Source organism: Nicrophorus vespilloides, unplaced genomic scaffold (assembly GCF_001412225.1).
Source record: "Nicrophorus vespilloides isolate i.1.1-1 unplaced genomic scaffold, Nicve_v1.0, whole genome shotgun sequence".
Taxonomy (NCBI): domain Eukaryota; kingdom Metazoa; phylum Arthropoda; class Insecta; order Coleoptera; family Silphidae; genus Nicrophorus; species Nicrophorus vespilloides.
The window spans coordinates 12,676-33,958 of NW_017100080.1; the positions used below are offsets into that span (position 1 = coordinate 12,676).

The following is a 21,283-nucleotide window of genomic DNA, read 5'->3' on the forward strand; positions in this document are numbered from 1 at the left end:
GCTGTGGAATTGCATCACCTTCTTGCAAGGTTATCAAATACGAATCATGTAATACGAAAACAATACAATCCTTTAAATTAGTAGTATAGATTCAAAATATTATAATGGTTATTTCAGTTATTTCAGTGTTACAACTTTTGATGTATATGTTATTCCCATCATTACTTAATGCGCAGACGTTTCTGTAACAGCACATTGTGAAGTGGGGATCGTGAATCAGTTGGTATTAATATCAGTCACATCTTATTGAGCGAAGCACAATTCAAAAGTAAGTCTACCTCAAACCACAAGGTCTTCTTCCGATACGCAAACATAAACTAATTATTATCCAATTATTTTCCAGATGTGGTTATACCTGTTCTTATTGTTTAGCGCTATTCTAGCGTATTACGTGATAAAGCACTATTCCTACTGGAAGAATCGTAATGTCACTCAAGGGCCTATCGTTCCCATCTTCGGGGACAGTCTCCTCTCCGTGTTCCGAAGGGAATCCTTTTTCGATATGATGAACAGGCTTTACCAGAGATTTCCTAATGAAAGGTAGTAACAAGTAAAAGGTAGTAACTTTCATTATTAATTTTTATTATTTTGCAGATATACCGGTTTTTATCAGATTTATAATCCGATGTTAATAATCCGTGAACCTGAATTGCTGAAGATGGTAACAGTCAAGGACTTCGACCATTTTACAGATCATAGGACCTTCCTACCAGACAACTCTGATCCTTTATGGAACAAAAATTTATTTGCGTTAAAAGGTATTTTAACCAGGTATTTTATGCCAGTAATTTTATTCAAATACTTAATATTATGGATTTTAGGAGATAAATGGAGAGAGATGAGAGCTACCATGAGTCCAGCATTTACCAGCAGTAAAATGCGAGCAATGTTCTGCCTAATGAATGAATGCGCTCAACAACTTGAGGATTATTTTCATGAGGAAAGTAAAAAGGGCCAAATTGTGCGTAACATGAAAGATGTCTTCACGCGTTACGCCAATGATGTAATAGCAACCTGTGCATTTGGTATAAAATGTGATTCTCTAACGGAACCGGAAAACGAGTTTTATATAATGGGTAGGAATGTCTTAGATGCAGGTAATCTATGGAGACATTTGAAGTTTTTAACTATCATTTTGATACCGAAACTTGCAAAAGTATGTAAAATACAAATTGTTCTTCGAACAATGGTTAATATATATATATTTCAGATTGTGAACGTGACAATATTCAACAGGATGTCAACTGCGTTTTTCAAGTCGGTTATTACCAATAACTTGAGAATGCGCGAGGAACAGAAGATAGTACGACCTGATCTAATTAATTTATTAATGGAAGCGCGTAAAGGGAAGTTAATGCACGAGAAGGAAACGCAAGAGCAAGACGCAGGGTTCGCAACTGTTCAAGAATCGGAGATTGGTTTGAAAGAAATGAAAACGAAGGAAATCACAGATATTGATATCACCGCTCAAGCATTAATCTTTTTTATCGCCGGTTTCGAGACCGTCTCCACGTTGATGACCTTCATGAGCTACGAGATAGCAGTAAATCCTGATATCCAGAAGAGGCTACAAGAGGAGATCGATGAAACGCGCGAAAAAGGCAATGGAATACTTACCTACGAAACTTTGACTACGATGAAATACATGGATATGGTTATTTCGGAGACTCTGAGGAAGTGGCCACCCACTGTTGCCATGGATCGTTGTTGCGTAAAACCATACACTATTCCTGCAACTAGACCTAACGAATCTCCAATCCATTTGAAGTTGGGTGACATCATTTGGTTACCGATTGTTGGTATCCACAGAGATCCTAAATACTATCCGGAACCAGAAAAATTTGATCCAGAGCGTTTCAACGATGAGAACAAACACCAAATAAAGTCGTTTACTTACAATCCATTTGGTTACGGACCAAGAAACTGCATCGGATCCCGCTTTGCCCTCATGGAAATTAAAACAATTTTCTTTTATATTCTATCGAAGTTTGAGCTCGAAGTAGTACAAAAAACAATAGTTCCGTTAAAGGTAGATAAGACAAAATTTAGTTTAGATGCAGAAGGTGGCGTTACGTTGGGTTTTAAAATAAGACAACAAAACAAATAATGAAACAATTAATGTTAATATATACATTATTTTGTACCGATATTTTTAAAATAACAATATACTAAACATTATTTAACTACGATCAATATCACTTTGTTTATATATAGAAAAATATATTCAATAAATTTCTGTATTTAGTTTAAGTAATTTTATACAAATTTTAAATGCAGTAAATTATAATTACTCGCGCACTTGTATAAACAAAATTCACATTCTATACATTATTTATTTATTGCACTTTTTACAAAAACAAGTAATTAATAAACATTTAGATTCAATTTGATATTTAATAAAAAATATACAAGCTGATCAACAAGCGCCAACATATAAAAATAGTTCTTATCTGAATTACGAATACAGACTTAATAAAAAATTATCATTAAAAAGCAAGTCATTTAAAACGAATAACAAAACATACAATCTACACAAACAAATATTGATGATAACCCAAGAACTTGAATTAATTGTATGTTATTAAATCTTTGACGTTAATAAAATTATTAATAAACAAATAATCACAATATATGTACAATTATATAATTCTACTGGAATCGTTCTACATTTTTGTCCATGCAGCATAGTTTTTCAATACGTTTGTTTAGAAATGTTAAATTAAACAGAAAATCTCTGCATTCTACCGAATAATATATACCATGGGATCTGTGTGTCAAAATTGAAAAAAACGTAGCTTAACTCGGGTGCCGTGTCACTTGGATAAATAGATGATAGGGAGGGATGACTTCAAATACTTGTTCATATGTGATGTCATAGGTTCGCCATCACTGATCTATATCATTGGTCTGCAACATTTTGGACTCATAAACCATTTTTTTAAATTATATCTATTTCAAAACAAACAGAGATTCGCACGTTTTTACCACTGGTCCGCAAACCGAGTGATAAAACCAGATTGTTTAATAACGAAAATAGTAGCAATTATTCATTTAAAAAGTCAGATGAGGAACCGTGGGTTGCAGGCCATTTCCATAACCTGAATAAACGTTGTATTTTTAAACACATTAATTTTCATCCTCTTTAATTTCAAATTATTAAAAATCAAATTGCTGTTAATTGATGCATTTTGTATATTTAATAATATTTTAAAATCTGAGGTTTATGAACTTTCCAATAAGCAGAAGCACTTAGATTGGTCTCGAATAGTAAATCGAAACACCGTAGAATTGCAACATCATTTTGCAAGGTTATCAATGAAAACGTAAACAATTCAATCCTTCCAATCAGTTGAGAGTATAGATTTACAAGATTAAAACTGTTATCTAAGTTATCTATTACCACTTCTCATACTATGTGTTATTCACATTATTATTTAATGCGCAGACGTTTATGTACTATAGTGAAGTGGGAACTGTCAATAAATCGGTAATAATAACAGTCTGGACGTTTACATCTTATTGAACGAATATAATTGTAAGTATACCTGACATCACAAAGTTACATATACAAACAGAAACTAATTATTATCTAATTATTTTTCAGATGTGGTTATATCTGTTACTAATATTTTGCGCTATTCTAACATATTACGTGATTAGGCATTATTCCTACTGGAAAAATCGTAATGTCACTCAAGGACCGATCGTTCCCATATTCGGAGACAATCTTCTGACCGTGTTCCGAAGAGAATCATTCTTTGAAATGATGAACAGGCTTTACAAGAGATTTCCTAATGAAAGGTAGTAACGTGGATAAATAACTTTCATCGCTTACTTTAATTAGTTTGTAGATATACTGGTTTCTATCAAATGAATAATCCTATGATATTAATCCGCGATCCTGAATTGTTAAAAATGGTAACTGTCAAAGATTTCGACCACTTTACAGATCATAGGCCCATCTTACCTGATAACTCCGATATTTTATGGAGCAAGAATTTGTTTGCATTAAAAGGTATTTTAATTGAATCCAGTAATTTCATTCAAATACTTAATATTAGGATTTTAGGAGATAAGTGGAGAGAGATGAGAGCTACCATGAGTCCCGCATTTACCAGTAGCAAAATGCGCGCAATGTTCTGTCTAATGAATGAGTGCGCTGAACAACTTGACAATTACTTTCAAGAGGAAAGTAAAAAGGGCCAAATTGTGTGTAACATGAAGAATGTCTTCACGCGTTACGCCAATGATGTAATAGCGACTTGTGCATTCGGTATAAAATGTGATTCACTAAAGGAACCTGAGAACGACTTTTATATGATGGGTAGGAATGTCATAGATTTAGGTAATCTATGGAAAAATTTGAAGTTTTTTGCTATCATTTTTATGCCGAAAATCGCAAAAGTAAGAAAAATACTAATTGTTTTTGGAACAAAGGTTAACATATAGATTTCAGTTTGTGAACGTGACGATGTTCAACAGTGAGTCGAGTGCGTTTTTTAAGTCTGTTATAATCGATAACTTGAGGATTCGCGAAGAACAGAAAATCGTAAGACCAGATCTGATAAATTTGCTGATGGAAGCACGTAAAGGAAAGCTGAAGCATGAAGGGGAATTGCAAGAGCAAGACGCCGGATTCGCAACGGTGAAAGAATCTGAAATTGGTATGAAGGAGGTGAAATCGAAGGAGATCACTGATACTGATATCACCGCTCAAGGTTTAATCTTCTTCACTGCTGGATTCGAAACCGCCTCAACATTGATGACATTCATGAGTTATGAATTGGCTGTAAATCCGGACATCCAGAAAAGACTACAAGAGGAAATCGATGAAACACACGAAAAATGCAATGGCAAGCTTACCTATGAAACTTTGATCAAGATGAAATACATGGATATGGTTATTTCCGAGACTCTGAGGAAGTGGCCTCCCGCTGTTGCCATGGATCGATGTTGTATAAAACCATACACTATTCCTGCAACTAGACCTAACGAATCTCCAGTCCATTTGAAGTTGGGTGACATCATTTGGTTACCGATTGTTGGTATCCACAGAGATCCTGAATACTATCCGGAACCAGAAAAATTTGATCCAGAGCGTTTCAACGATGAGAACAAACACCAAATAAAGCCATTCACTTACAATCCATTTGGTTACGGACCAAGAAACTGCATTGGATCCCGTTTTGCCCTCATGGAAACTAAAACAGTTTTCTTCCATATTCTATCCAAGTACGAGCTTGAAGTAGTACAACAAACAATAGTTCCGTTAAAGGTAGATAAGGCTAAGCTTACTTTAGATGCAAAAGGCGGCGTTACGTTGGGTTTTAAAATAAGACAAAACAAATAATGAAATAATTAATTTTTAATATCACAATATACTAACAATTGATTAACTATGGTATACATTGTATGTCCAATATCACTTTGTATATATGTAGGAACATATATTCAATAAACTAACAGTATTATTAATAAATTCAATATTATACTTTACTCGCAAAAAATTAAATTTTATACATTATTTATTGCAATTTTTACAATAACAAATGTCTAATCAATATGTAGATTATAAGTTTATAATTCAATTTGATATTTAATAAAAAAAATATAAGTAACTAACAATTATTTCATTATCTATTCCCACATGATCATGAAGATTTAAATCTTTGCAAAACTTGATATAGTATTTGGAGTCATGAACCATTTTTTAAATTGTATGTTTTAAAAAAAATAGAGTCGCACGTCGTTATATATACAACCACTGGTCCGCGAACCGTATTTACATATTTTTTTAATCACTAGAATTTTCTTCCGCTTTAATTTAAAATCAAATTGCCCTTAATTGACGCACTTCGTATATTTCGCAATATTTTGAAATCAGATGTTTATGAACTTTCAGATATGCAGAAGCACGTAGAGTGGTCTCGAATAGTGAATCGAAACCCCGTAGAATAGCATCATCATTTTGCAAGGTTATCAAAATACGAATCAATAAATACGAAAACAATTCTATGCTTCCAATCAGTTGAGAGTATAGATTTACAAGATTAAAATTGTTATCCAAGTTATCTATTACCACTTCTGATAATATATGTTATTCACATTATAATTTAATACACAGACGTTTATGTACTATAGTGAAGTGGGAACTGACATCAGCCAGTAATAATAACAGTCTCAACATTTACATCTTATTGAGCGAATATAATTGTAAGTATACCTGACATTACAGAGTCTACTTTCATTACACAAACATAAACTAATTATAATTCTATTAATTTCCAGATGTGGTTATACCTGTTGTTATTTTTTTGCGCTATTCTAGCGTACTACGTAGTAAAACAACATTCACATTGGAAGAGTAAAAATGTCACCCAAGGACCAATCGTGCCCATCTTCGGAGATAGTCTACAGGTCATCTTCAGAAAAGAATCTGCTTATGATATGACTTTAAGAATTTATAACAGATTCCCCAACGAAAGGTGGGCGAAACAAACATAGACGTAACTTTACACACTAATCTATGTTAATTGGTAGATATACCGGCATCTATCAAATGAGCAATCCTATTTTAGTTATACGTGATCCAGAACTATTGAAGACAGTTACTGTGAAGGATTTTGACCACTTCACAGATCACAGGCACTTCCTGCCAGAAGACATAGATCCTCTGTGGAGCAAGAATTTATTCTCATTAAATGGTATTTTTTTAACTTATTAAAATACTCAATAACTATATCTTACTATTTGCTATATCTTACAACTTACAATATTTAAATATATAGATATTCTTAGCAATATAGAATATTAATCAGGTCATCATTTATTTTCAGGTGATAAATGGAGAGAAATGAGAGCTACTATGAGCCCAGCATTTACCAGCAGCAAGATGCGCGCGATGTTTTGCCTCATAAACGAATGCGCTGAGGGACTTGCTGATTATTTTCAAGAAGAGAACAAAAAGGGTCAAGTTGTACGCGAAATGAAGGACGTCTTCACCCGTTATGCCAATGATGTAATAGCAACTTGTGCTTTCGGAATCAAATGTGATTCGATGAAAGAACCTGAAAACGAGTTCTACATAATGGGCAGAAAAGCTACCGACTTCAGTAACCTATGGACAAATTTAAAGTTTATGCTTTTCAGTGTCATGCCAATGATTTCAAATGTAAGTAAATAAAATATAGTTCTATGAACGGTTATTAAAATTTTGTTTCAGTTTGTGGAGGTTAAAATGTTTAGCAAGGAAACGTCCAATTTCTTCATGTCCGTGATCACTAATAACTTAAGAATGCGCGAGGAACAGAACATCGTGCGACCAGATATGATTAATTTGCTTATGGAAGCTCGCAAAGGAAAGCTGAAGCATGAGGGTGAAACGCAGGAACAGGACGCCGGGTTCGCAACAGTCCAAGAATCAGAGATTGGTATGAAGGAGATGAAAACGAAAAGGGAGATTACAGATGTTGACATTACCGCTCAGGCGTTAATCTTCTTCCTTGCCGGTTTCGAAACCGTCTCCACGTTGATGACCTTCATGAGCTACGAGTTAGCAATAAATCCGGATATCCAGAAGAGGCTACAAGAAGAAATTGACGAGACGCGCGAAAAATGCAATGGCAGGCTTACCTACGAAATTTTGGCTACGATGAAATATATGGATATGGTTATTTCCGAGACGCTTAGGAAGTGGCCGCCAGTTGTTACTCTTGAACGATCTTGCGTTAAGCCATATACTATTCCTGCAACTAGACCCAATGAATCTGCCGTCCACCTGAAGGTAAACGATATCATTTGGTTACCATCTGTGGCTATTCAAAGAGATCCAAAGTACTACCCTGAACCAGACAAATTTGACCCGGAACGCTTCAACGATGAGAACAAACATCAAATAAAACCATTCGTATACAATCCCTTTGGTTACGGCCCACGAAACTGCATAGGATCCAGGTTTGCTCTTATGGAAACCAAAACAGTTTTCTTCCATCTTCTTTCAAAGTGTGACCTTGTAATAGTAGAAGAAACGATAGTACCGCTAAAGATCAACAAAAAAATATTTAGTTTAGGCGCTGAGGACGGCGTTACTTTGGGTTTCAAACCGAGGCAAAGAAACAATTAAACAATTATATTTGTCTTTCGTTTATTATAATATCAAATAAACATGTAATTGCATTATTAATTAAATTTAATATAAGCACGAATATAGGTGTTTGAGAAACGGTAGTTTAGATCGGGGGTCGGAAACTTTCTTTAATACACCAACATTATCATTTACGCTGGTATTAACCCATTGTGTCAATGGGTGAGGTTACGAATTCCAATATTTTTCATAGATACATGGAATTTTAGTTGTCGAACGTCTTGGTGACAGAAGAATTCACTTTTATCCCATTTGGAGTAATTTATATATTCATTACCATAACTACCATTTGTTCTACTGAAATGATATTTAGTAACTTAATTTCTTTCATTATTTTTGTAGTATCAGATCTGTTGTCAGTTTAAATTATTTATTCAATTGCATTTTATCCATAAAAAAGTGATATGTGAGTAGTTTCTTTATTAATCTGACTTTATTTATGTAACTTATCGGGGTTACTGAATAATTCTTATTTTTGTTAAACTAAATATAAAATTACCTTTCAATCTCCATCCTCGGTTTAATTCATATTTAAAACCTGATCTTGTATTGTAGTTCAATATCTTCTATAGCTTGCACGCACATATTATTTTAAAATCATTCTCAGATCGATGCACTGTCGTGTCCCAGGGATGGTTTTCTGGACACTGTGGGATATCTTCTTCTATTGTCTGTTGTGGAGCCTTAGGTTTGGTAAATAATAAATTGAACGAGTTTTACTTGATGTTTATTATTAAAATATTCTTCAAAGTGTTTGCTTTATTGTAGTTCTTCACTCAGTAGTTGATTCTTTAGCGTACTTCCTAAGACTAATTACAAATACTTATTCTATGTATAACATTAACTAAGCAAAGGGGTGGAAGTTTGAGCTTCAGGTCACTGCATCTACGGATTTTGCCAATTCTGCGTCTGGTTGAAAATATGAGCGATGTTCTTATCAGTAGTTGGTCTCGATGAAACTGCCTATTCTGCGTCTGCTTTCTCAGTTGAAAATAGGAAGAAATGTTACAATCGGTGAAGGTTCCCTTTATGCTGATGTATATGTTTATATAATAAGATACACTATATTAACAATAATAATTGTAATAATAACTGTTGGACACAACAGCACTCAAACGAATTATTGAAATAACAACTTTCGTTTCGTTTAAAAATGGAAACTCCCCATTGACCATAGACAACTACAATATTTTTCACAACGTGTTTAGTTTTGTTATATTTTGGTTGACTACTATTTTCAGTATATCTGCTAAAATGTACTAAAATACACTGGTTACAATTTTAATTCAAGCAATAGAGAGAATTATCAACTTAAGTTAAAAATTTCATTGTTGTTTTACTAATAATTAGAAAATGATTGAAAATAATAAACACATTCAGAAGCTAAAAAAACTATTTGTAAATGACTTTCACGTGGACACCCACCTGTGCTTCTTGGGGAACTATTTGTACATTTTTATGTTCGATCTGGACAATCCAGGTCATGAGTCGCCCACATTATTTACGCAGGGCACCTCTAAATCAATTCCCTTGGATGAATAGCAGCTTCCGTGTCTTATATTCCAACATAAATTCCTTTCACCCTAAATCCCACCTTATTAAATCCTATATAGTTAAAAATAACATTTCTTAACAATATCCGCGGTGGTTCTTCCGCTCTCGTTCATCCGTCATTTAAGCTGGGCAAAGCAAATCCCCCAGTCATAAATAATCCTGCCAACGAAGTCCTCCATTTTACTATTCCCTTCCACAACTCCAAGATTCCATCAAATATTTTGATTTGAATTAAGAATTAATTAGTAAAAAAAAAGTTTATTTATTAAAAGATTTAATATAACACGAAAAAGTATTAGCAAGTATATAAAAATAAATATCGCGAAAATGTATACATTAATACTTTGCCCCTCGAAACCCAAATATCCTTCCCAAAATTAAATATCCCATATTATCACTATTCCAATACCTAATGTCCCTCGATTGATACACACTTGCTTTTTCCCCCTCATTGTTCTATTTTTCATTTGTATATTATTATTATAATACTGTTATTATTCCATAATTAAATTTATGTTCCCGGGCGGAAAGACCTCGGTCATTAGCCTTTTGACCAGCTTATTAATATATATATATTTTTTATTTAATGTTAGAATGTACTTTTTTTTCTTCTTATGAATTCATTTTTGGCCAATAAATTATTATTATTAATAAACACTGTGATAAACACATTAATTATTTTAATTGAATTTTAATAAATAAATTAACTCAAAAATACGCAAATAATAGTCTATTTTACCAACATATAAAACAACTATGACTAGAATTATTATTCAAAAGCAATATCGGATTAGAAGTACATTCATTCACTTAAAAGAAAATAACATTCTGACACGCCATATGCATTCTAATATTGAGTTCAATCAAGCATTGGGTACTATAATTTGTATATTACTAAAACAAACTATAAACAAATATTTCTTTTATTATTAAATATGAATAAAATGCAATACTCAGAAATACTTATGTGTTCTGTCGAAACTTCTGGATGTTTCAAAATTATTGAATTGAAAATGTCTAGCGCTATTGTCTTTTTTGTTTCCCTCGCATTAAGCAATTATCGATAACATATTGTCATGACATTCATAATGACTCATATCTTATACTTTTGTACTAATTTCAAAAAGAAATATGTATAAAGTTCTTTGGGATCTTTATATTCAGGTTCGACATTAATCTATTGTTCTGCCAATTTTTGAAAAACTTTTCAAAAACCTATTCTACATCCCTAAGTACTATTTATTTATTTGATAGGTGAAAAAAGTGCACCTTCTTATTGATATTTATCCACGCTCCATATAGAAGTGTTTATCGACTCAGCATCAAGTTAGATAGCGTTAAACGGGGTATTACTGTATAACTTTATTAAGGAAAATTGGTGACAATTGGTCCAGTTATCAACAAGTTATTAACAATACACACGTGCATTTGATGTATTTCCTCTAATGCTTATATAGGTGCCACGCCCATCTCAATACCACTTATGAAGTTATTGAACCCTATATTAGAATTAAGGAAGTTCAAAATTGAAAGTAATCTCGTATTTGTCCTATCCATAAAAATAGTTATCATTAAACTGTAGATTTTCAGCTTTGTCCAATTTCGCTAAATAATTTTGCTCATATTTTATAGAAAACCAAATAAAAAATGTATACTTCCTACTTTATCTAAAGTTTAGATATTACATTTTGTTAAATAATACTAAATTCTGCATAATGAAGAAGTATCAAACACTTTAACAAAAACATATGATACTTGTTGATTCCTTGACTTTCCTCTCCATATATTTCATATTGAATCTATTGTTTTCAATATATTTATTTAAGTACATGATTATTACTATCGCGTAATTTATAAGTAGCGAAGTTATTTTATTTATATGTTCACTTTGTTGTATGCAAGTTCTTAAAAATATATTTAAACAGAATATGCTGTGCTGTTTATAATCATATCAATGGCTTTGATTTTGGAATTCTAACTAATGAAAACTACTGAATTCCAGTACCACCAATTTCTAAAAGTCATTAACCCCTTAAATTATCAATCATCACTATTTTTCTTATCCGATTTTTGAGAGCAAAATAATTTTAGTTGCAGTGAAAACGCTACGATAAGATAAGATCGAAGAGTATAAATGAGAAAATGCCCAATAGCAGCACAACAAACGACAGCGAAAATATGTTGGAGTTCGTGGATGTACTGCTGTTCGTATTCGTTCTTCTGCTTGGATATTGGACGCTGAAGCCTCAGCTTCACTGGATGCGAAAGAATGTAACCCAGGGATTCCCGAAGCCCATTGTGGGCGACAGTCTTCGGACCATGTTCGGTATGGAATCATTCATGGACATGGTAATAAGGCTATACAACCGATTCCCAGATGAAAGGTATACATACCATTTTTTAATCTATGGGAAATATTCCTTTATTTGTAGAACTCTGATCTGCAATAAGTTGATGAACTTTTTGGTCAACTTTTAATTTAATATTTTGAATATAGCTACACAGGCGTATACATGTTATCATCGCCGACGTTGCTTTTGAGGGACCCAGACTTGATCAAGCAGATTTTAATTAAAGATTTCGACCATTTCGTCAATCATAAACCATTTTATCCACACGACCACGACCCCTTATGGAACGAAAACCTATTCGCACTCAGAGGTAAGAAACATATCCAACCTGAGAATCGCAGTATGTATGAAAAAGATAAATCTTTAAATTAATCTCTATTTAAAAATTAGTTTTATCTGAAACTTTGAAACAATCTATATTTCTAAATTTAAGGTTTGAAATTCGTTTTAGCAATTGAACAACTTGAAATTTGACTTTCGCAGATGATAAATGGCGAGAGATGAGGACCGTGCTCAGCCCTGCGTTCACGGGGCACAAGATGCGATTGATGTTCGAACTAGTGGACGATTGCGCGTCGCAATTCGTCGAGTTTTTCGGAAGAAAGATTGGCAAGGATGGCGAAGTGCTCGTGGTAGAGCTGAAGGACTCGTTCTCCAGATACGCAAATGATGTGATCGCAACGTGCGCGTTCGGCATTAAAGTTGATTCGCTTCAAGAAACCAACAACGAGTTCTATCAGATGGGGAAGAAAGCTACCGACTTCAATAGTTTCTGGAAGACGGTGAAGGTTATGGCTTGTTCGAACGCACCAGCGCTTGGAAGGGTAATTCGATTATTTCAAGAGTTCGATGTTTGAAATCTTCCATTAGCTTTTCAGATTCAAGGTGTTTTCCAAGGAGGTTTCTGAATTCTTCACGAATTTGATCGTGCGGACTATTGATATAAGATTGCAACATAACATCGTCAGACCAGATATGCTGAATCTCCTAATCGAAGCTAGGAGAAATAAGAAAGCAGCGGCGGCGGAGAACGGGGATGAGGAAAGGATGCTTTCCGATTTGGATATAACGGCGCAAGGGATGCTTTTTTTCTTCGCTGGCTTTGAAACTGTCTCGACACTGATGTGCTTCATGGCATACGAATTGGCCCTGAATCCGATAATTCAGGATAAGCTAAAGAAAGAAGTTGATGTAACCGCCGAGGAATGCAATGGGAATCTTACATACGAGAGGCTTTCGGCTATGAAGTACATGCATATGGTTGTGTCAGGTAAGTAAAAAGTAATTTATTTATATGCAAATTGTGAGGTAAATTGTTGTGTCCGATGCAGAAACCTTGAGGAAATGGCCTTCGGGCATTGTCACGGACAGGGTTTGCGTGAAGCCGTACACAATCCCATCAACAAGAAGCAACGAAAGTGCGGTGCATCTGAAGGTGGGAGATCACGTTTGGCTGCCAATAGCCGGCTTAAACTACGACGAGAAGTACTTCCCTGACCCGAAAGTCTTCAGTCCAGAACGTTTCAGCGAGGAAAATAGGCACGATATCGATCCCTCCACCTACTGTCCTTTCGGCTTAGGCCCCAGAAACTGCATCGGCTCGCGCTTCGCTCTCATGGAAGTCAAAACACTTTTCTTCCACATCCTCCACAAATTCGAGTTTACTGTAGTAAATAAAACCGTCATCCCCATTGAGATCAGCAAAACGCAGTTCAATTTGAACGCTTCAAGCGGCTATTGGTTAGGATTAAAACCAAGAACATGACAGTGTATATTTTATATTAATATAACAATAAGTGATTAAAATAAATATTTTTTCGTACTTGCTTCTAATAACATTGTCATGTGTGCAAATACTGGATATAATCGATGAAGCGTCTAATCGTTATCTGCGTAAACCTAGAACATGATCAAATTCGTCTCATGTTTCTCCATCTTCTTCCGTTGCTCGTGCTTCCATGCGTTGAAATCGGTGAGGATCGGTCGGCCATAGAAATTGTGCAGCTCCCGGAACGACACCTTCTGCGGACTCTCACTGTGCCGCGTCGTGTCTTCAATGCGACCTTGAAAGCAACGCGAAATTATCAATCATCTACTTGCAATATACAATGCACAAATACCTGATCTAAAGCTATGTGATCGCTGGTGATTGTTATCTAACTTATTGAATGGATTATGTCTCTGCCTTGGTGGTGGTATGGGTGAACCCACTACCTGTGACAACTGATTCGGTGTATCTGTTTGGATTTTTTTATTACTTTTATGCATTTTTAATTTTGACATTGATCAATCAAACATACCTTCAATATCAGCCAGCTGTCTTTGAAGCTCAGCAACCATCAGTTTCATGTAATCATAGCCAGCGCACGCCAACGCTTTCATCCATTGTTCCATAGACTCCTGTGATTCAGCGCCCAACACGTAACTACGATTGTTCGTCCCATGGAACTCGATTTTAAAGCAGAACATCTCATCATCTTCAGTCAACTCTAGGAACGTTCAATTAAGCAATTATTACGATTTAGTTATTTCAGATTGTACGAACCTATGGTGCAGCCCTCAAGAATCACCACACCTACGGGCTCTTTATCACCCTTCTTATCAAAATAAAACAAAAGATTTCCTTTCAGCACGAAATAACGCTTCTGGAAATTCTTATTTACTTCGCCCTTTTTGTTCAGGTATCCTTCCTTATCAACCGGCGTCGCCGACACCGCAAACGCACAAAGATTCTTCTCATTTATTTTCATTGTTTATTTTTTGACGACTACACAAGTATAGGTTAAATAACAACTGATTGACTGTCAGATCGGACTAGTATAACTTGATGTAAATGGTAGGCAACTCGGAATACATATGTACTTCAGACAAATTTAATAACTGCTGTTATCAGAATATATTATATCAAATTACAATAAAATATACAGAGATCGGCTTAATTATAACTATTTCATATTAAATAATGTTTACGTTGTGATTAGCGGTTAAGTAAATTCAAGACAATTAGATAAATTCAGTAGCTTCTTAGCAGTTACTCATAATTTGTAATTAACAGGAGTTCGGTCATTGATTAGCTAGGAAAATTATTGTATGTCTATTAAAAATGCAAAGATATCGCTATAAACCACGCACAGTTCCCTTAATATGAATATCAAACTATAATATCCATCCGAGGTTTCTTCTAACACCGAAACTCCGATTTGAAAACAGTTATTTGGTGTAGTCGTTCCACATGCCTTTTCACCTGACTCCGATAACTCAGGCTAGATTAGGTAATTAATTAACAAAAGCTATGGGATGCTTGAAGGGGAAAAGAGAAGATGAAGAAGTAATTAATAGGCAACCAACCAATGACACACTTGTTTTTAAATATATAAAAATAATTTCAAACATAATTATCTGAAAAATCAAAATATTTTATAGTATTTATTGTGTAGAAATGGCTTTGACAACTTTTAAGAAATAACAATGTCAAGGTTACAAAAGCGAGATATTGTGCTTTACCGGCATATCCGTCTGATATAATGTATAAAATCAATAATGGAATAAATATTATTCAACTTTCTAACGTGTGTATATGAAGCTCTAATTAGATTCTGTACGATTCCAGTCGTGTGCGGAAAGCGTAAATCTACACATTATCACGCAGAGACATTACAAATTTGCGATAAGATAAAGTCGACTATTTTATTAAATAAAAAAGAAGACGACAATGGCATCATCAGCATGGTATATTTCGTGGAGCTCTAAAAAACAAGGAATGGATTCAATAAAAGAGCAGTGCGATATTCAATCAGGTATATACTACATCCCAGTAATATTTCTTATTTGTTTCTGTTGTTCTTTTAATTCGTTTAAACTTTATAAGGAGATATTCAGACGAAGGAAAAGGTGAAGAGGAAAAATAGGATATCGTTCATCGATGTGCATAGCAGCTACGGTAGACCGATCATCACGGATTTGTACGCTTGGAAGAAAACACAGACGAACGAAAACTAATTGAATTTATTAATGTTTGTTGCATTCATTCTTGTGAGAATGAACGAACTTTGTCGTTAATTGTTTACAATAAAAGTCAACGGAATTTTCTGCGTACCGTTCGGAAAGAATCTCGACCTTCACGGAATAGTCCAGTAGGTATTTACAATGATCGCTGCCTGTAAGGCGAAGCACCGTCTCAAGCATTTCCTTCTTGATCAGGGAGATATTCTTTTGGCCGATTAGGTCCATACACTTGGCAAACTCCAGAGCCACCCGTTCGTCCGTGCGGAACGCCTCGAATTTCCCGATCACCTTACTCAACAGGCATGTAGTCAACTTCAAATTGATGAACGAACACCTCACCACCTCCGAGTAAATGACCAGCAACTTCTCGAAAACCCTCACGTCGGCACACTTCGTCACGGAATCGCTGAGCCAGTTCAAAAAGTTAAAGTTGGCGTTCACACGTTTGAAGCAATTCTGGTATTTCGTAGTCTTCATAATGATCTCCACGATCTTCAACTTCAATTCAGCGGAAGACGCGTGGCTAGTGAACATCTCCATCAAATACACAAAGATGTTGTTATCGAATAGAACCCAAACGTCCTTTTCGGCGCGAAGCCCGTCACAAATGACTTCCAAGATGAACATCTGATGCTCCAGATTCGTTGAAGTAAGCATCTGCAACATGTCCGGAACTGTATTCAGAGGTATACTCTCCATAGCCCCCAAGTACATGATTATTGGCTCGTACATCGCGTTCCGATTACTCGCCAACATCGTCACTGCCTTGCTCAAGTAGACTGCAGCCACATTGCTGATCTGGTAGTTCTTCGTCTTCACAACACCCTTACAAACGGCCGCTATGAACCTGCTATACACAATAGCGAACTTTTGCTCTGTTCTAAACTTCTCCAACGATTCGTACAACCTCCCCAGTACGTACCAGGCTGCCATCCTAGTCTTCTCGCTGTTGTTTGCCAAAGCCAAAAGCACCAAGCTCAGGGCACCGCTACGCGCAAACTTTGGTGCTAGTAATCCAATCTTCGTAGTCTTTAAAAGATTACTGAAATATGGCAAAAAGAAGCTCAAATTATACACCTCATCGTTGCAACTACTACTCTCCCAGAAATCGACATCAAGACTGCAGTTTTTAATCGTGTTCTGCACCTTAATCATATCCAGACCTCCCAAGACCTGCCTAATCTCTTCGTGGCTGTTGCGCTCTTTGTTTTCCAAATCGTATATATCATTAGCACCTGGTCCCCAGACGATTGGCATAAATGTGTAAAATTGCGTGCGAGCAGCATTCAACTCATACAGTTGCAATAAACTGAATACCTTTAAATCCGCATTGGAATTCGTCGCTCCATAACACGCCAACAGCAATCCCAAACTCTCCTTCTTCAAAACTTCGGGATACTTCTCTCCGAGGCACATAATAATTCCCAATAGCTCCTCTTTGTAGCTCCCCTTGTCATTCAGCAATATTTTAGCGCAATTAGCGTGCGTACCGATCTGGCCCATAAGTCGACCAGCAATTTCTGAAGAGAAATCCACTAATTGCAAGAACCTGGACAAAAGTTTTAACAGGTATAGACGTGAGTTCATGCCCTCTATGAGCAACGTCTGAGCAAAGTCCAAATTGCAAGTCAACTTATCAACACTTTCTAATAATTTGTGGAATCCCTTAGCGGCTACTTCCACCTCAACATACTTCTCCAATTTGCATAAATCCAACACGGATTTGATTAACTTCGATATGTGTTCGTCAACAAGAATAGGATTACTTCTGAGCAATGAAAATGCTACTGCAATTTGGTGCGATTCAACGCTAGCCTCATATTTCCCCATAAACTTCTCGGCTTGCTTCTGCGAGGAATGTAAAGCAATTAACTCGCATATTATATCATAATTTTTGAAAAGGAGATCATCGCATTTTGGATTCTTTAAGAAAGCTCTTATGTCCAGCAGCTGGAATAACCAAAGCAGCTCTTCCGGTGTAGTCTTCAAATCGAAAGCGGCCTTTAGCAAGTGAACGAGCAAATTGCTTTGCTTGATCTGCAAAGTTTCCAGAAAATCTTTCCTATTCTTACCGCATCTGAACAGGTTCACGATCAATTGAATCTCTGACCCATCGAAATCTGGTTTGCACAGGAAACTATCAATTAATTTATCATCCACGCACTTCAATAGATGTGGATATTTAACGATCATAAAATCGACGATCTTCGAGAGTCGCGCACTGTCATAATTGCTCTTGTTTAGATATATTAAGTGATTTAGCACCAGTTGAAAGGTCTCGGCGCTCACCATTTTTTCCTCTTTTAACAATGCCTCGGATGCCCAAATGAATATATCAAAGAATATTTTATTATCAATAAACGATTTCGAGTTGAATTTAGCGAAATGTTGAAATACCTTCTGACCTTCATCAACGTTTAAATGTACAAATTGTATCAACTTGCTTAATAAATCTGAGTCATGTTTCGCTCTTAAATCGATTTTCAACACAAATTCGCATATTTTGGTTCTGTACTCAATCATCTCGCCGACGTCATCTTCCAACAAATCGACCACGAATTTATTCGCATTGTTTTTCGACCCTAAGTCGAATTTAGTTTTCAGCAAATTCTCACTCAAAATATCTTGTGGTTTTGCTAGTGATTTAGCAGATTTCAAGCAGATTTGGTAGCCTTCCTCGCTCATTTCGTGGTAATTACAGATGTAGAAAATTATCATCCTTAATAAATGCGGATTATTTACTGTCAGTATATCGGTGTATTCTTCGCCTTTGAAAATGGCCTTACTCAATTGCGACATTTTTTCGAATGAGCCACAGGATAGCCTCTTTGCTTTTCCATTTCCCCAGCTCTTGATGTACTTGAATACATCAGAATCGATGTTTTCGTGGAAGTTCAACAAAAATTTTATGAACTCACCTGTATTGATTACGCGATGCAGCCAGTTCAAAGCGACGAAGTTTACGTAATCTTGCTGCTCCGTTTTGGTGGAAAAGATCAGGTACATCAATTTTGAAACTCTTCCAACTTTGTTGATTTTAATGCTAGCAAGCAACTTCTTTCCCAAGAATTTCACCACATCCATATTCATAGTCTCGAAAGACAAAATACCGTCGATCCAAACCTCGATTTCGCTTTCGTCTTCGTCGAATACCATTGTTTGTTTGAATATTCTGCAAACACCCTTTCTCACCTCATCTTCTCTATTATCGAATAGATAAAGTAAAACCGATTTCAAGATCCGTTGGAAGCTTTTCGTCGAGCACAAGGCGAGATCCTCGCCAAATGTTTCAAACACCTCCACAGATTTGATGACAATTCGAGCGAATTTATCGCCATCCTCGTCGATGCTGTTCAAGAAATTTATCAGATTAATCTCCTCCAGAAGATACGGGCAGCACGTCTTGTAAAGTTTAAGTATATTCAAGACGATTTCGACTTTGTCCGTCTTGGACTCGCCATCCTCCACATTACATCTTTCCAGAAGCACACCGCTCGTTGGAAGAGCATCCATTATAGTCACTTCAAGATTTTGCATAAGTTTGGAACAAAACTCTTCAGAATACCAACGTCTTGAGGTATCCTGATAAGAAATAATTAATTCAACAACTTTTTCTAGAGCTTTCAGTGATTCCAGAACATTTTTAGGGTCTTTCTTGAATCCATTTACTTCATCCACTAGCACTTTCAGAATTGTAGGTGGCAGAATATATTGCTGCATAATTCGACTAAACTGAAATGTTAATAAATTAGTTAATTATTAAATATTCGAAATTAAGTTATAGTTACATCTTCAACTTGTAGATATTTCTTAGTGTAGTCAAGACAACTTGGATGTAGCGCTTCGAGGAATAGCGGGATGTACTCAAAAGCTTTCGCTCTGCTCGATCTCTCGTCTGTATTCTCAATGTGTTCCTGCAGTTTCTTCCACATGATCGGAGCCAAATCAACTAAGTAACTGCACAGCTTGGCGACAAACAATTTAACATGTCTATGTTCCCAAGGTTTCTCCATCTTATCCAACACGACTACGATGGGCTCCAACCTATTTGCACAGTAGGAATTCAAAATAAACCTTTTGCTAGGATTGACGAAACCATATTTCGTGTATATGAATAAAAGAAATTCGTGCAGACACTCTGAAACTTTTTCCTTTTCCTCCTTGTTGGCCAATGCTTTTGGATTTGTTAGCGACTCAGGTCCAACCCAATTGTATAATCGCACCAAATTTGTGACGAGTTGCGGTTGAAATATTTTCACTACGATCTTAGTACGCACAGTCCTCTTATTCGAAAGGCTATGTTTGTCAAGGGCCGTCAGCAGCGTCGACAGAAACAGACAAACCAAATTTGCAGGATCATGCTTTAATCCAGCAATAATGAAACCAATCAACTCTGGATTCAGCAGTATCAAACTCACAGCATTTACTTTGGGATTCACAATGTATGCCATAATGAATCTTATGAAAGCATTTCTTACACTCATTGAGTTCTTGCCATCAGCCAAGTTTTTTAAATGTTCCAGTTTCAACTTCAAATTCAGGAAGACATAATTAGCAAGTACTGGGGACAACAGAACCACATTAGATAATAACTTCAGTGTAGCAATATTAGCATCCTCGTCAGTCCCAGATATCATATTCTTGATAATGTCAAAGTGATTGTTAAAGAACTTGTAGTACATCTTGAATAAATACTGCTCCTTTGACTTTTGTTTCACCATAATATAACGAGTTATGAAGTTGCATATTTCCATCACAAGGTTATTTGGAACTGTGGTGTCTGTGCTAGTGAGTACATATAAAATTTCTTCACATGATCCCCCATTGTTCAGGTATTCCACAATGCTTTCCGGATCATCACAACAATCCTTATAAAACAACCTGAATGCTAAAATAGATTAAATGAATATTAAGACTGTGATAAAAGTATTGAAATAAACTCACCATCAGATACATAGTCTGTTTTGATTTGTTTTCGGAATTCCTCTATTGAAATCAATGTGGAGCGTGGTTTCTTCGCGCTATTATCGCTTTGACCATCAGCGATTTTCCTTTTTTTCCCCATATTTACACACACCTTATTTGCAGGTTAACCTGCGATTTGAAAACAACACAACACGTGTGTGTCAACTAAAGCTATTCTTGTTGCCTATCCCTTTGTCTCTATGTATAAATAACATGAAAAAAGTAAAATCCCTATGGAAATTTTCGAATCATATCGGTCACGACA

General features: G+C 35.6%; 5 protein-coding genes across 9 annotated transcripts; 3 read left to right on the forward strand and 2 right to left on the reverse strand.

Annotated features, from left to right (window-relative positions):
• The first annotated feature begins 210 nt into the window (after positions 1-210).
• Positions 211-2,150, forward strand: LOC108566846 (cytochrome P450 9e2-like). Of its 2 annotated transcripts, none has more exons than XM_017926925.1 (5): positions 211-268; positions 344-540; positions 595-758; positions 822-1,156; positions 1,211-2,150. In XM_017926925.1, the coding sequence occupies exons 2-5, from the start codon at positions 344-346 to the stop codon at positions 2,105-2,107; spliced, it is 1,593 nt and encodes a 530-aa protein (XP_017782414.1). In that variant the 5' UTR covers positions 211-268; the 3' UTR covers positions 2,108-2,150. The 2 variants fall into 2 exon arrangements, with proteins under 2 accessions (XP_017782414.1, XP_017782415.1); XM_017926926.1 differs by lacking the exon at positions 211-268 and adding an exon at positions 274-291.
• A 1,302-nt stretch (positions 2,151-3,452) lies between these two features.
• Positions 3,453-8,178, forward strand: LOC108566912 (cytochrome P450 9e2-like). Of its 4 annotated transcripts, none has more exons than XM_017927043.1 (5): positions 3,453-3,535; positions 3,605-3,801; positions 3,852-4,015; positions 4,070-4,404; positions 4,457-5,491. In XM_017927043.1, the coding sequence occupies exons 2-5, from the start codon at positions 3,605-3,607 to the stop codon at positions 5,348-5,350; spliced, it is 1,590 nt and encodes a 529-aa protein (XP_017782532.1). In that variant the 5' UTR covers positions 3,453-3,535; the 3' UTR covers positions 5,351-5,491. The 4 variants fall into 4 exon arrangements, with proteins under 4 accessions (XP_017782532.1, XP_017782530.1, XP_017782533.1 ...); XM_017927041.1 differs by lacking the exons at positions 3,605-3,801; positions 3,852-4,015; positions 4,070-4,404; positions 4,457-5,491 and adding exons at positions 6,289-6,485; positions 6,541-6,704; positions 6,837-7,171; positions 7,223-8,178 and having other exon boundaries at positions 3,531-3,535; XM_017927040.1 differs by lacking the exons at positions 3,453-3,535; positions 3,605-3,801; positions 3,852-4,015; positions 4,070-4,404; positions 4,457-5,491 and adding exons at positions 5,949-6,213; positions 6,289-6,485; positions 6,541-6,704; positions 6,837-7,171; positions 7,223-8,178.
• Positions 8,179-11,892: 3,714 nt separating this feature from the next.
• Positions 11,893-13,817, forward strand: LOC108566840 (cytochrome P450 9e2-like). Its single transcript, XM_017926918.1, has 5 exons — positions 11,893-12,081; positions 12,195-12,358; positions 12,532-12,872; positions 12,919-13,318; positions 13,380-13,817. Exons 1-5 carry the CDS (start codon positions 11,957-11,959, stop codon positions 13,811-13,813), a joined length of 1,464 nt encoding a protein of 487 aa, XP_017782407.1. The 5' UTR covers positions 11,893-11,956; the 3' UTR covers positions 13,814-13,817.
• A 55-nt stretch (positions 13,818-13,872) lies between these two features.
• Positions 13,873-14,850, reverse strand: LOC108566854 (sesquipedalian-1-like). Its single transcript, XM_017926937.1, has 4 exons — positions 14,594-14,850; positions 14,349-14,537; positions 14,169-14,285; positions 13,873-14,111 (listed from the first exon to the last, which is right to left on the reverse strand). The coding sequence occupies exons 1-4, from the start codon at positions 14,796-14,798 to the stop codon at positions 13,948-13,950; spliced, it is 675 nt and encodes a 224-aa protein (XP_017782426.1). The 5' UTR covers positions 14,799-14,850; the 3' UTR covers positions 13,873-13,947.
• Positions 14,851-16,034: 1,184 nt separating this feature from the next.
• LOC108566908 lies at positions 16,035-21,193 on the reverse strand. The gene is made up of 3 exons (XM_017927032.1): positions 20,998-21,193; positions 19,842-20,941; positions 16,035-19,785 (listed from the first exon to the last, which is right to left on the reverse strand). Exons 1-3 carry the CDS (start codon positions 21,116-21,118, stop codon positions 16,057-16,059), a joined length of 4,950 nt encoding a protein of 1,649 aa, XP_017782521.1. The 5' UTR covers positions 21,119-21,193; the 3' UTR covers positions 16,035-16,056.
• Between the last annotated feature and the right edge of the window lie 90 nt (positions 21,194-21,283).